The 14,833-nt window shown below is 39.2% G+C and overlaps 1 protein-coding gene across 1 annotated transcript in view; it reads left to right on the top strand.

Moving 5' to 3' along the window:
• Positions 1 to 14,833, top strand: part of LOC121962364 (contactin-associated protein-like 4) — a 132,637-nt gene that overhangs the window by 42,723 nt on the left and 75,081 nt on the right. Inside the window, exons 3-5 of the mRNA XM_042512620.2 lie at positions 2,200 to 2,393; positions 8,547 to 8,694; positions 11,076 to 11,279. Of these exons, the coding sequence (XP_042368554.2) occupies positions 2,200 to 2,393; positions 8,547 to 8,694; positions 11,076 to 11,279 (546 nt within the window). The remainder of the gene's footprint in view (positions 1 to 2,199; positions 2,394 to 8,546; positions 8,695 to 11,075; positions 11,280 to 14,833) is intronic.

Here is a 14,833-nt window from a genome sequence, read left to right as displayed (position 1 = left end):
GTACTCTCTCTTTACTTGCAGATCTTTACTTGACTGATGGTGTATAATCAGCAGCATTTGTTCTTTCTCCAGAATTTTCCTTACTTTCTTTCTTTTACCAGAAATATAAACTCGCATCTTTTCATTGCTTGGTAGACAGCATCATCTTAAGCAGGAATTTTTTTCCACATTTTTTTATTTGCTAAGGAACCTAATATTGCAGTGAAATCAGTTTAACAAATCTGCTCCTATAAAAAAAACTAAAAAAAAGTTAAAATGCTAACTGTATACTGTATTTTTAATTAATTTTTCTAGACATTAGTTTGATATAGAGATCTTTTTGTTCGCTGATGTAGACATTTGCCTTTTTTTATTCACAAGATGACTAAAAAGGTGTTATATATACCAGAGTATTGATGTTGTGGCATAATGTATACTGTCCCGTTATCTGTATTGCATCCTGTTAGTATACAATCATGATCATCATTGATTTATATCAATGAAATTCATTTATTTTAAACTGAAAATAAAACGTTAAAAATGGCAAGTCATACTGTTCCAGTCAGAAGATTATTATAAGGCAGAGGCTTTGCACATAATGCAAATATTAGTAAGTGTCCCAGCAACGTAGAAAGAGGACGCCACCAAGAAGAGGTATATTCAGCTATTCTGCTAAAGTTTATGTACACATTGTTCATTCAGTGGCTTTATACATCCTAAAAAACTGAAAATAATAAGTCAACAAGTCCAAAAACAATTAACTACCATTGACTCATGCTGGACTCCATTGCCAGTCTCTTGTGTTAAAGTCCTGCGGTAAACCATTCACCTACAACACCTAAACTCCCTCACTGGACTGTGGCATTCTTTATAGCTACTACATAACCTGATTTTCTGGAAGTACATTTGTGGGAAGATCCAAGATTGGCTAGTACTTGCTCTAACCATGACCTCTTTGCCGACCTCGATGTGTCAACATAACGAGTGCTAGGCAATCACAGCAAGCCGTAGGATCCATAATAACGCGTCATAGTGATGGATGTTCATAGCCCAATTGCTGCAGTGTGACTATTCTCACACGGGACCAAATAGACACTGTTATTTTCATGCATGCAGTGGTATAAAAAAATAAATGTTTTCATATAATTGACATTTTATTCGTAGGACTTTGCCGTTGCAGCAACAGACACAAGGTTATTTTGATTGGAGTAACTTTTTTCTCAACTTCTATGTAAACACAGCATGAGTTAGTCTCATACATCCCTGCATGTCCTCTCCAGCTGTTGTAACAGCTGTCGCTAGGACAGAAGGGGAGCATGTTACCCTGAAAAACATAGGAGGGCCGTCAGTGCTGCAAATCACCACTGAAAAGATGAACGCTTCAGCTGAGTGATTTAGGTCACATCAGTGTGGAAATGTGAACGATTTCTCAGCATATTCCACTCAGCTGCATAGCGTTGTCACCTTGGCGGTCCCATAAAAATCAGAGCAGATACATTAAACGGCAGGACACATCTTGACACTTCAGTTGTGGAGAGTCATCAAATTGCTTTAAATACCATCCTGGTGCTGAACAGTCTAATCCATTTCCTTCAAGTGTTTGTGACTCAAATATATCCTGCTTAATGTCTTTGCTTATAAGGATTTATTATTTATCTTCATGAAACCAGTGGAAGTGTTTGACATATTGCAGGGTTTTAAATCTGTGAGCGTGTAAGTGGACTTAAATTAAAGCCAGAAATGGGATAAACTATGTTTATACAGTATTTTGTAACATTTTAACTCAAAAAACGCAGGGTTTCCTCTGAATGTGCTAATATCGTCAGAAACAGAGCATCAGCTAATGTACCGTCCTAATACCTCCTGTTTGGCATTCCTGTCTTCTGCAAATTTCTGACAACTTATCTATGGACATTATGAAAATATATAAACAGGCAGTTTGTATTCATATCCAAACTGTGACATTTATTATTGGCCAGCTTGAAAATCGCAGCATGGAGCATCTACTCCTGAGTATATATTCACAGTTTTAAAGATTCATTTCAAGAAGATTAAAATATAATGAATCACATTTCACTCCTACAATTTGTCTCTCGACCTTCGCTCTCTCTTCTGTCACCTCTGCCAGCACCCTCTGCTCTGTCACGCACACACACACACACACACACACACACACTTGTCATCAATAATACACACTCTTTGTCGTTGTCCCCTTTGCAGGAGCTGGAGGATGGTCCCCCCTTGTCTCAGACAGATACCAGTGGTTGGAGGTGGATCTGGGGAGGCGGACCCGGATCACGGCTGTCGCTACACAGGGGCGCTACGGCAGCTCTGATTGGCTGACTGCATACCTGTTGATGTTCAGCGACACAGGACACAACTGGAAACAACACCGCCAGGAAGACAGCTTCGGGGTAACTCTCCTGCAGTAATCAGTAACCAAAACAAAACAAAAAGGAAAAACGCAATTACTAATTGCCATATTTGCCAAGATTGCTGAATTTTGCTGCACTAGAAAAAAAATGGCAGTTAACATAATCTAGGCAGAAATTACAGTGCCACACCAAAGATAAGTTGTGAAACACAATATAATTTCCAGGAGACACGGTTGTCTATACTGTAGATGCAAGGCTATAATAAGTGTTCCTTGACTCCAAAGCAGACTTTTCCAAGTCACTAGGATCCATTTTTTTAAACTAATGAAAATGTGATTGACATTAAAATATTGGAGTCGCTGTGCAGGTGTCACAAAATGTGTTTGAGGGCTGGATTTACAATAATGTGTTTTCAGGAAACAAAAGCTTGGTCAGCAAGCAACACAACAGCAAGAAGGAACATGCTTGATGAGGTAATAACATTACTTCAGACAGCAGATAATTAGGACAGAAAGAACAGAACAGAAATACTTTGTCTACTTTTTGCATGCAAAAGGCAGAAATGTGTCTTTGTATGTGTAAAGTCAGCTATTGACAAGGAAGGTTGGAAAAGGACATTAAAATACATTTCCATAAAAACACAATACACAATAGAAGCTAAAAAGAGTGCCATTTAGTGGTGAAGGTTAAATAAGTAGATGAAAAAACGCTGTAGAGAACTGGCTTCAATAAGTAGCTGTCCTTACTGATTAAGATATTTTATGGCAACAATTAAAACATCATACATCAACCAAATTTATCACTCAGGCCCTTTTTTCATTCTTTAATCTTTACAAAACAATTTCTATGGCTTTTCATTAGAACAAACAAGTACAACACAATTAATGCCTTTCAGAACTATTTGTCTAAAAATGCGTGTCCTAATCTCCATATTTAAACAATTATTGTGCGTCGTTCTCTTTGTGACAGCAGATTTTTCAGTCCACTTTGGAGAAAAGCCATTCAGAACACCTACACATACTTTAAAGGTATCCTGCTGATGAAATGTACAAACTGTTTCTTTCAAGCATAACAAATTAGATTACAATGAAATTAAGTTTAATTAAGTTGAAGATTTATAAAGTTTTTATAAAATTTTGTTGTCTATCGTTTTCTATGGCTGTTGACGCACCCCTCGACGTAGCATGAATTAAAGTTTCCAAACTGATTTTGCAAAGATAAAGGAACTAAAAGGCATCAACAAAAAGAACATAATTGACAAATAACAAAAGGCCACAACATATCTCCTGGGATGGATTACTTATCCTGCTCAATTTCAAGTCTCCACAAAAGTTTGGTTTTTATTTTGTTTATATTTAACATGAAAGTCTTTGAGATGGAAATCTCTTTACCGAGGGAAACCTGGCCAAGACGGCACACAAGTTATAGTTAAAATAGAAACAGAACACAACAGACATGAAGTGCAATCATCAAATACTCAACTAAGAGTCTAAATCCAGCTCAAATAAAACATGTTGCATTCCTCAGTTGCATGGACTTTTGACATGGCTCAGTGCAAACCCTCGGCGCCTTGTAGGAAAGCCACTCATATCCCTTTCCCACAGAATTAGCTCTGGTTCTTGGACAAATTTTTTTTTTTTTTAACTCTGGTGCTATCGAGAGAACCAGCCCTCATTTCCACCAGTTTTGCACGAAACCTGCAGATTACATTGATAACCTGCAAACTTTGTTTTGTTATTTGTGTTTACCCCAAAAACAAGCATGGATTAACCATTAATGACACATCTGTATGCTCCTCTTTTGCGGCGGATTCTCACTCAACATCTGTCCTTCTCCATCCCCTCTTCCCAGCATGTAGAATATGACCCGCCCACTAATGATGTTGCGGTTTGCATTTTAGATAATTAAATGCCTGCTATTTTTACTTATTTAACGTACTTTTCAGGTTCTGTTTTTGGTCAAAATGTGTGAGAACCAGAACAGAAGTGGTTCCTTGGCGGTGGAAAAAGGGGTATTAGTGGTACAAGGCTGAAGAGCGCTGGAGGTCTGCATCAGGAGATAACATTTCTAGTGGGGAAATTTACTAAGCACAACCTTGTACACAAAGATATAAAAATAAAATTGTCTACATAGATTTAATGTCAGCCAGTCTAACAAATAATAAATCATACAATAATGAGTATGGGAAACAGAGTTGGTTATAAATCGTAGAGCATAGAATATAAAAGGTAGAGTTTTCTTAAGGTAGCATGCACACCATAGTCCAAAATACTTTCCTGCAAGTTTTTACCTGGATAAAATGCCACATCTTCAATGTTTACACTTAAATTAATTGGGGAAAAAAGGCTGCCTGAAGAAAAGTTATCTCAAAACTTCTAATATGCTTTTGAAAATGGCAATTTGCCGTTATTTTGAAGAGAAAAAAAAATTGCACATTTCTTGTTATGTATTTGAACAGCTGTGAAGACAGCCTCGGAGGTAGTGCAGCTCAAAACTCGAGTTCATTGAAGTTAAAATATATTTGGCCTCGCTATCATAGACATAATTTACATGATCTGTGGGGACTGGTACTGCCTGCAGCGGCAAGCCAGCTCACCAGGAGTCTTTCACTCTTTATTAATAATGGATGGAACAATGAAAGGAACCTGGGCAGGGCTCTGTCGAATGCACGGAGCTGCTGTCAAGCAGTTGAACCTCTGCTGACGGGAGGCTGGTGCTGTTGTTAGAAAAAGACTGCCTGGCGTACAAAAAAGTCACAGCTTTGATTCCTGCGGAGGCGTAGGTGTCCATCATCAGTCTCCAGGCAAGACGCTGATGGAACACTTGCCAGCTCCGTCATTGTGAGCCAGTCTTGATAAGCGTGTCAGCTCAGTGTCTAAAATGTAAATGTGAATGAGGACCGAGACATGCATGTGGTGGCTTAAATATTCTGATGTCCTCCCTGCAGACAGGGAAAGAAATCACCACTGAGACACTTTCCTCCACTTTCATGTCTGCATATGTTCCGCAGTGTTCCTTTCTCGCTCTGAAAATCCTTATTTCTCAGCATTTTATAGCATTTTTTTAAGCTACTGCACATTCCATGTTTAGTGGGAGTACTAGACAGCAGAATGACTGATTACCGCCAAGCAAACTACTGTATGTCAGCATGACAGGAAGCCATGCCGACCTCCGTTGATTGAGCAGCATTAGCCATGATTCAGAGGCAGTCGAGCATCCCCCCTCTCCTTTATGGAAGACAGTACACCCTTCTTGTTACAGTAGCAGCCCGGAGAACAGCTTTTGATTCACATTTGAAAGGATGCGATTTTCTCACAGTGAAGGATACAAAGTCTCTGAAGCCTGGGAGTCATCACTAAAGAGAGAGCGAGAACGGGGCATGACTTCTCGCAGCTTAAAAACTTGTTGGTTTGACACTCAGCATGAAAGGTGATAAACCCAGATCAGCTCTTGGAGTGTTTTTAAAGCTCCATATATTAGTCAGGCCAGCTTAGTGTGTCAGGTAAAGAGGAGATTTGACTACAAAAACAGCTGTATCCGTCTCAGATTCTCACTGACTGCTCAGCTTTTAGGCGCTCCGTCTTTCTCCCTTTGCTCTCCAGTGGTGAAAAATAAATGAAGTACTGTACTTATGTGCAATTTTTAGCTACTCGTACTGAGTGATTCTGACTAATTACTGCTACTTTATATTAATCCACTTCAAGGCAGAGTCTATTTTATTTATTTCTTTGAAGATTTTGAAACATTGGATTTGTTGATGTTTAAAGCATTAATAAATGCATATGACCTGTGTTTGTTCAGGCCCATTGTCACAGTGGTGGAGAGTAACTAAGTGCATTTACTCAAGCACTGTACCTAAGTATCATTTTGAGATACTTGTGCTAACATTTCATGGTACTTGAGGCATCTTCCCTACATTCAAGAGGCATAGTTCCAACACTCATGTGGTCAGTTTTAGTGCACTGTGTATTTATACTTTAAAGTATAAACAGACAACTTTTCAAACTTTATCCCCGAGTGTTTCCAAGTTGTATTGCAGCCTGTTCTCATTACTAGGTTGTCATTTATTGCAAGCAAGTTTATGTAACAGTTCAAATTATATCTTACGAAAATGCACACAAAGCAGTTAATGTAATATTGTCCGAAATGGCACCCCATGAATTTACGTTACATACTTTACATAAAGTAACTGTGGTTAGGTTTAAACTTGGTGACGACAGACCATAAAATAACTCAAAATTCACACGGTTCCAAACACTAGTCTCCAGGGGAAAGTCTTGTGTTTTGTGACACATTCACAACCCCAATCTGCTTCCCTTTCTTCCTTCTGTCAGTGCATTGGTCACGTTGTTGCAACCTCCCCAAATTTATGTTTATAAACAAATGAAAAAGAAAATGTACAGTTCATGAAGACAGCCTAGATACTAACACTTTGTCATGCCCGTCTGCATTTCATATAAATTCCCAGGGCACATACATTACGTAAACACATCAAGTGATGTCAGTGCACAACAGCCAAATATAAATTGTATAACGTTTCATACAGTTTTGTTTATTCCCTATTCTCTGTTTCCACTGCCAGTGAACACACCGCACGAGTCTGCCTTTTTGTCAGCTTTTGCGTGTGTGTGTGTGTGTGCGTGTGGGTTGTTTTGTTGGTGTATCTGTGCAACGTCAGAACAGTTAAACGGTAGACAGCAGCAGAAACAGAGGTCTTTTAACTTTAACTTTTCAGTGGTTTCTTCTCTTTATATATCTCTTATTCAGTCTCTCTTTCAAACTCGGCGCAGACTAAGTTGGAATAATGTTTTAGTGCTTTTTAGGAGGAGACTGACGTTATTAGTGACAGCGCATCATTGCGTGTCGCCGGTTAAGGATGCTGAATTTACCGTGCTCACCCGGGTGTTGTGTTCCCATCAATGCTGATCTGAGCTGGAAATGATAAAAACCCGTGTCTACTGCAGAGTCATTTGACCCTAGTGTGAATGCGGATTTTATTCGTTTTCATTGCATTAAAAAGCCAGATGTTTGTGTTAGCGGGTCTTTTGTGCAGTGGTAATGAGGCTTGAAGATGAAATCAACCCGAAAACCGATAATGTCATGCCACTTAAGTTAAGTTTGCTATTAGTACTTACTTAATTGTTACTTACTTTTAATTGAGAAACATTTGCGATGTATTGGAGAACCTTCACAATGCGGTATTGCTGCTTTTACTTAGGTAAAGAACCCGAGTGCTTCTCCTACACCTGTTCCTGTATTCTTTCTCATGCCCTCCCTCCCCCTCCTCTTGGTCTCGTGCTCTACCCTCCTCTCTCTCCTTGACTGAGGTCTTGTCAGAGGCTACTCATATTTCAAAACATGCTCGCGCAAGTAAATGAGATGCCGCTCTCCTCAGCCTCCTCAGCAGGAAACAGAGCCGTTTGTTGAGCTTAACGCTCTGCTGCCCAGCCGGCTCAGCCCTTCAAAGCACTGAATACGGCACTGAGATCACAATTATGCAGCGCCAGGGAAGCCAATTTCACTCACGTAGACACATCAGTACACACTCAGCAGACACACACTTCCAAGTAGGGAGGACAGACAGTAGCAGAGCACATGCGCACGTAACCACAAATGCAGTGTGTGTTTGTTTTTTCTTATAGATGCTAATGCATGTGTCGCTCTGCATGTGCTGTGTACCTGTCAAGCAGAGAATCCTGCTGGATTCCCGCAGGCACCTGATTGGGAAAATAGAAGCCATTAGTCTTTTAAGAGAGGCTTGGAACGGAGACAGAAAAGGTCCTAGAGTTATTGATCACAGGACAGAGACAGGGAGAGACATTATCAGCAGTTAGAATCAATGGCCTCTGGGAGCTCAAAGTTTGAAAATGCAGAAAGGCTGTGTCGGGATCAGGGAGGTTAGGGATAGTTTTTATGCAGGAGAGCTAGCTCATCTCTTTCATGTAAAGATCATTTCACTGCAAACATGTTTTCTACCGACACATCTTACTTTATGTCAGAGGAAAGATAATACATTCCTTTAGATTATGGGCATTAAAGTATAGTAAAAAAGCTCCTCAGCTCCTGTCTAAAGTACATGAGGTATTAATTACAACAAATGTATTGCCCTCAGATCTTTGCTGCCGCAGCAACCAGGAAAACATGAAAGTTGGATGTAAAAATGAGGCAAACTAACATGTTGTGTTGTTTCAGGCTTTTCCAGGAAACAGTAACGCAGACACTGTGGTCCAATACAAACTGAAACAGCCGGTAATAGCTCGCTACCTCCGCCTGATTCCTCTGGACTGGAACCCCACTGGGAGGATTGGACTCAGACTGGAAATATATGGATGTCGATATAGTAAGTCTGATGTCTCTGACGTGTTTGAGTTCTTTGTCAGTTTTGGTTTGTGCTAATCCTATAAAAAGACAAAGAAAGAGAAAGAAAAAAGAGAGGGCTAGAAAGTTATGTATCTGGTTATTTCATTTTTTTGTTTAATACATTATTGTATTTATTATTGCAATAAACTAAAAAATGCTACTAATTCTCATTAGTTTAGAACAATTAGACATAAAGTGACATAGCTCAAAGATGCTGCATGTAACGATATAAAAAATAATCAGAGAAATAAATGAGAGCAAGTGGTAAACAGCAGGCAGATCCTTTGGTAACATTTGATGCCACATTACTTAAACTTTACCTTTTTATCAGAGATGTGAGCTTTGAACAAAGCACTGATGACGTCAGTAACACATATTTAATTTTATCTCACGGATTCACACAAACTCTGCTTTCACAACGGTAAATTGTACTGACTCGCTGTTCTTTTTTGCTGCTCTGTCGTTAGTAGCAGACACGAGACCATATGTGGTTGTGATGTTTCAAGGGTTTGTACATTAAGGGGCCAACAGTTTGCCTACTCATTTATTTGCTCAGAGAAGAAATCAATACCATCAAACAACAGAAACACAGTCATATACTAGAAAATATGGGCTTTTGTGTGTGAGGTTTACAGTAACCACGTGGTCTCGGATTGTGCTCAGTGAGAACTGGATAATATATACAGAACAGTACATGAAAAATTCCTCTGCTGCGAAATACAAACCATGCAACAATTTGAAGTCACTGCAACAAAAACACTCTAAATTGAAAGTCAATATTGATTCTGTTGTGTTGTCTTGCCACATTTCTTTAGTCACAAGCTCACACCGCTTCGATAGGCATGCTTATATCTTAATCAAAACAGAGGGGTTTTTTTTCAGATTGACCTCCTAAACCCCACATATTGTTCAGTTTATAAGCACATAATTTTTAGCCAAACACTGTTCAAACTCACAGAACTTAAACATTTTAAATTTTCATAGAGTTTCTAGAGATACCAAAAATGCCAGGCAGAATTTATGTATGAAAAATGCAAAAATTCATTTAATTTCATTTATTTTATTTATGAGGACAACACACATAAATCAACATAAACATTCTGTAATATCCCAGTGTTAATCATCAGGCTAATTTCAAACTGTAGTCCTTTTGAAAGATGTTTTGAACCCTGTAAAGTGATGTAGTACTTGCCATCTAGAATATTTCTATTTGATGGGGTCTTGGGTTTGAATATTTGCCTTAGTGTAAACATCATGTGCTGTGACTTCAGTGAACAGTTGGAGGACGCTCACACAGAATAGATGTAATATTTTTGGTTAGTGAGGAATAAGATTTTTCCAGAAAGGAAAAAGGGAAAAAAGAACTAGATTTTTAGGTTAAAACTATGCTTAGTAATTGGACTGATAACAACACTTAAAGTGACATTAGACTGCTCACAACACATTTGTAACTCACAAAATGATAGGCCTGTGATGCTTTAAAAAAAAAAAAAAGCTACAAAAAGGGTAAAAAAAAATCTGATGATGTAGAGTTCAGCCTACTCTTGATGATGGTAGGTCATTTGTGTTGGCTCTTTGTACTAATACCGCTTCAACCTGAACTTTCATGTATATGTCCAATCAGTAGGAGTAGGAGTTCTCGTGCTTACCAGCAGTGCCTACACGTACCACGATGCATTGTTATCTGCCCTCTCTGCCACTGGTCTTGGTTGTCTTTTTAGTTTATCTTTGGATTCCCAAAAGAGGTCCCCAGCACCAAAACTTTCATAGCGCACACAGGGGCCCTCCCTGCACTCCCTCCCGGCACCACCAGTCAGTGTTTGCTCTCAGCAGCTCTGGTTCTGAAGGGTCCCTGCTGGCCAAATCCTAGCCTTGGTCTTTCTGTGCTGCATTTCCTCAGCCGTATGCTGGCTCGAATAAATATGGCTGAATATCCAAGTCAGCCAGAACACTGTAAAATGCATCCTTAAAATGCATCCTCGTTTGTAACATCTGCAGTTATAGTTTGGGATGACATTTTCACAGCTGGAAACAAGAATAGAAATGTGCAATACACACAAAGTGAACAAGAAAGTTCTGTTTTTGAGCAACATCGAGAGCACACTACCTGGAGGAAAAATCCAATGTCACTTTCATCAACTGATGATGTTGGATGCAAGTAGAACAACAGATTTTTTAGCTGCAAACTTAACACTGATTGTACAGTCATATAAAAGTGAACACATTTTCTGTTGCACAGCATGTTATTTAAATTAATAAATGTGGTAAAATCTTATTCATTATGGTTATTGAAAAATTCAGTATATCTCTGTTGTTGGTGTAATAATGCTCCTCCTCCTCCTCCTCTTTGTCATTCTGCAGCCTCCGATGTGGCAAACTTCGACGGTAGCAGCAGCTTGGTCTACAGGCGGAGCATGAGGCCGAGCTGGACTGCGATGGAGATCGTCTCTCTGAAGTTTAAAACCCTGAGGAATTCTGGGACGCTGCTCCACGCAGAGGGACAGAGAGATCACAGCCTCACTCTGGTGCTGGAGAAGGGACGACTGCTGCTCTACCACCAACAAGGTACCAACACAGGGACAAGAAAACACATGAAGACCAATCTGAATTAAAGTTTATTAATATATGAATAAGAAATCAAATAAATGTAAGGTGATGACATTAAAAAGCTATGCACAATATATATTATGTTACATTATACATCATATTTGTGCAAAAAACAAAAAAAAAAAATCAAAATTCCAGTGGTGCACTTATGGTCGCATGGCGTAGCCATGATGTTTGCATTATATATCATGTTATATATAATGTAAGTACAGGTAGGCTGCAAGTATGAATAATATATTCAGTAGACATAATAATATATTAATGAATATAATGATATATGTGCAATATATGTAATATACACACACTACAGTAATAATACACTGCTATGAAATATGTATGAAAGAATGGAAACAAATACCATAATATAGCAAAGAATTTACTATAAAAATACAATGATAACAATAAAATAATATCATCAGTGTACCTTTATGTATTAATCTAGTATGGTGCCGTTTTCTCCTTAAATATTGAGTAACCTTACAAGTTAACAATAGTTGAATTTGATCATTTGCAGCAGCCAGTGTAAACAAACAAACAGCAGTATAAACTTTCTCTGCTTCATGCACCATTAAGCAGCTCTCATAGGAATGAACGAGGCCCCGCCCCCACAGCTCTATCTGGATTTCACTATAATACATCCATGCATGAAGCAGAGAAAGCTCTTTTTCCGGGTTTAGAAATGTGTAAAATTCCCGGATCTACTGGCCCATAGAGCATGTGTAGTAGTGACTAATGGCAGCCGAATGCTGCCGAGCGTGGCTGAGCAGTTAACTCCTGCCGGCGGAGCAACCGACTTCCGGATTAGCGCCTCGGCTAGCTTGAATGGCGGTCAAAAAGATTTAATCTTTCGGCTCTTTTAGACTTTCCAAATGTTATCAAACCGGATGGTCTGCATCCAGAAAGGGATAGAAGACGTTTCGCAGAGGTTTTGATGCTCACAAAAAATTATTTACTGATTTACAGATGTCTTTTTCCACATGTTAGCAAATGAGGAAAAGTCTCTCTGGGCCAGTGTCATCACGTCACCGACTCAAATGGTGTAATTCCACTTTTGGCCACTGTGTAAGTTTTGCCTCAACGCATGGCGCACTTCCTAGGGGCTTGGTTTTAACATGGAAGTCTGTGGCTAGCGACTTATTTCTGGAGCCAGCCTCATGTGGCCATTAGGGGAACTGAAGTTTTTGCAATTTTCATTTTGGCTCAGTTTTTCAGCCATGGCAGTTGCTGTTAAAGTTAGTTGAGTATCTGGATGGATCTTCAGTCACCCCTTTTTTCATGATCTCTGATGATACAACTGGATTTTGTTGATTTTTGGGAGAATTCCACATATTAAACATACTAACGCTGGTGTTGTGACGAGTCTTTTCACCTCACTAGGCTGTCTCCTTTTATGAGCTTTACTTTGAGCTTTAAGTCTTGCTCGTTTTCAGTCTTCACATACTGTATAATAATGGACTATTTTACGCCTGGAACTATGCAGACACATTTTCGGTAGAACAAAAAACAGCAGCAGTCAACTTCTGGAGGACATGGATTTAAAACCTGTGGTGTAAGGTGGCTAAAACTTTGGATGTTTAAATTTGTGTTGTGGAACTAGGATGACTTTCCAACAAACTCTGCAGTTTAATTTATCTGTTCATTCTCTATTTATTGTTCTGAGTAAATGTCAGCTAAACGCCTGAGCCATACAGTGCAATGCTCCAGAGTATCCACCATCCCATCTCTATATAAGGAATTTAATATCTTGCACATTTTTGTCTCCACAATTAAATGGAGGGAGCTTCAAGTCGGTCTCCGTCCATCTGCTGGTTTGCTTGCGTGTTTGTCAGATGTGATTTCTAAGATACCACTGATCCAATTTTGAGGAAACTCAAGGGAATTATGCTTCTTTCTGCTTATGCTGATTAGTGCAGTACATTGTTTACTTGTTTATCCATATGTCTCAAGCAATATCTCAGACAAAACTAATCAAATTTTGAATAAACTTTGGGAATTGGCGTAGTTCACCGTTGCAGGCGTGCAGTTACGGGTCAATGACTGTGGAGGAGGACAGCATTATTTGTTGGGGAAAACGTGTTTACTCTTGTCTCAGTTTTTTCCAGACTTTTGCCCCGGATCGAGTGTAGCTCTCTCTTTCTGGCTCTGTTACTGTCTCAGCTTGAAATCTGCTCCCATGCTCTCTCTCTTTTAATCTATGATGGATGTTAGCAACGTGTGTTAAGGATGAACTCTGTGGGGCACAGTGGGTTAGCACAGCATAACATGATACATTGCCTCTAACTGCACCGAACGGAGCGCTGTGAAGGCTATGGGAGGTAATGTGTGTGTGTGCTTGTGTTGGTGTAAATGAGGTTAAACCTGAGATGTTGTCGGACTGCCAGGCCATCGAATTATCACCATATGGCAGACCTCATCAACCATGCCATCTGGCTGCTCGAGTACTCTACGGCTCTGCTCTCCTTTTTTTCCCCTCATTTAGGGTTGAAGGTTTTCCGGTTATTATAATGGGGAGTTATGCAGATTTTCAGAATTCGAGCTTGTTATTTCTGGTATAAAACAAAAAAATAAGAGTAAACATGACTAGGTTGGGTGATGTCTACCGCCTGGAATATGTGGGTGTCCACAGGGGTGTTAATCATCTACCCACATGAAAGCAGCCTTCTTTCCATACTCTGTGTTCATTTTGTTTGTGATTGTGCATGTTTTCTGTAAGATTATGTTTATAGATGGGGCGGAGCAGTACCACCAGAGAATGTGGGGTCATTGTAGAGAAGTTCAAGCAAGATGGAAACATTGGAGAAGATAAAGACATTAGAAAAATGACGAAACTTAAAAAAATCAGCAATACAGTGAAAAGAATTCTCCATCCACATGGTGCAGTTTCTTAGCGGCCTCACAGACCACCACCATCTGCAATGCTGCCTCTGTAAAAAGTACATTATTACAACCTTCTCCACTGTCACCTTGTTGGTTGTATGTATTTTCAAATGTAAATGGGGTGTAAATGAGCCCTCATTGCCTATAGGGGGTCCATTTTAGGATGAATTGGAAGAAATTGCTGTGCTGGAAAAGTTGATTTTGTTACACATATGGATGGGGATCGTTCATTTTTATTCATACTGGTAACATTATCAAGACTCCTTAATGATCAATCTTTATCGATGCCACTATCGATACTTTCCTACTATTTGTTGTAAATTGGAGGCGACGTTTTTTAAAAAAATGTAATATTTTGACTTTAATATTTACTTCGGAAAATGTTGGGCTCATTAGTTTTAATTATGTATTACAAGATGATTAGAGCTCATGAGAGGACGTTAAAGAGGTCGTAATTTTATCTCTACTATCCATTTTACAATGCTGGGAAAACACATTTCTCCCCCAAACAACTATATTATTCAACTGTCTTGCCAAAAACTAAATTTTTTTTCTTGGTGTTGACATTTGAACACATCATGATGACGTTTTATTTACCCATAGTCATTGTACAGAGCCATCCTCGAACACATCAC

Source organism: Plectropomus leopardus, chromosome 5 (genome assembly GCF_026936395.1).
Source record: "Plectropomus leopardus strain MGB_pleo_1.0 chromosome 5, ASM2693639v1, whole genome shotgun sequence".
NCBI classification, from domain to species: Eukaryota; Metazoa; Chordata; class Actinopteri; order Perciformes; family Serranidae; genus Plectropomus; species Plectropomus leopardus.
Note: the sequence above shows the minus strand (reverse complement) of the source record. Positions and strands in the feature narration are given on the sequence as shown.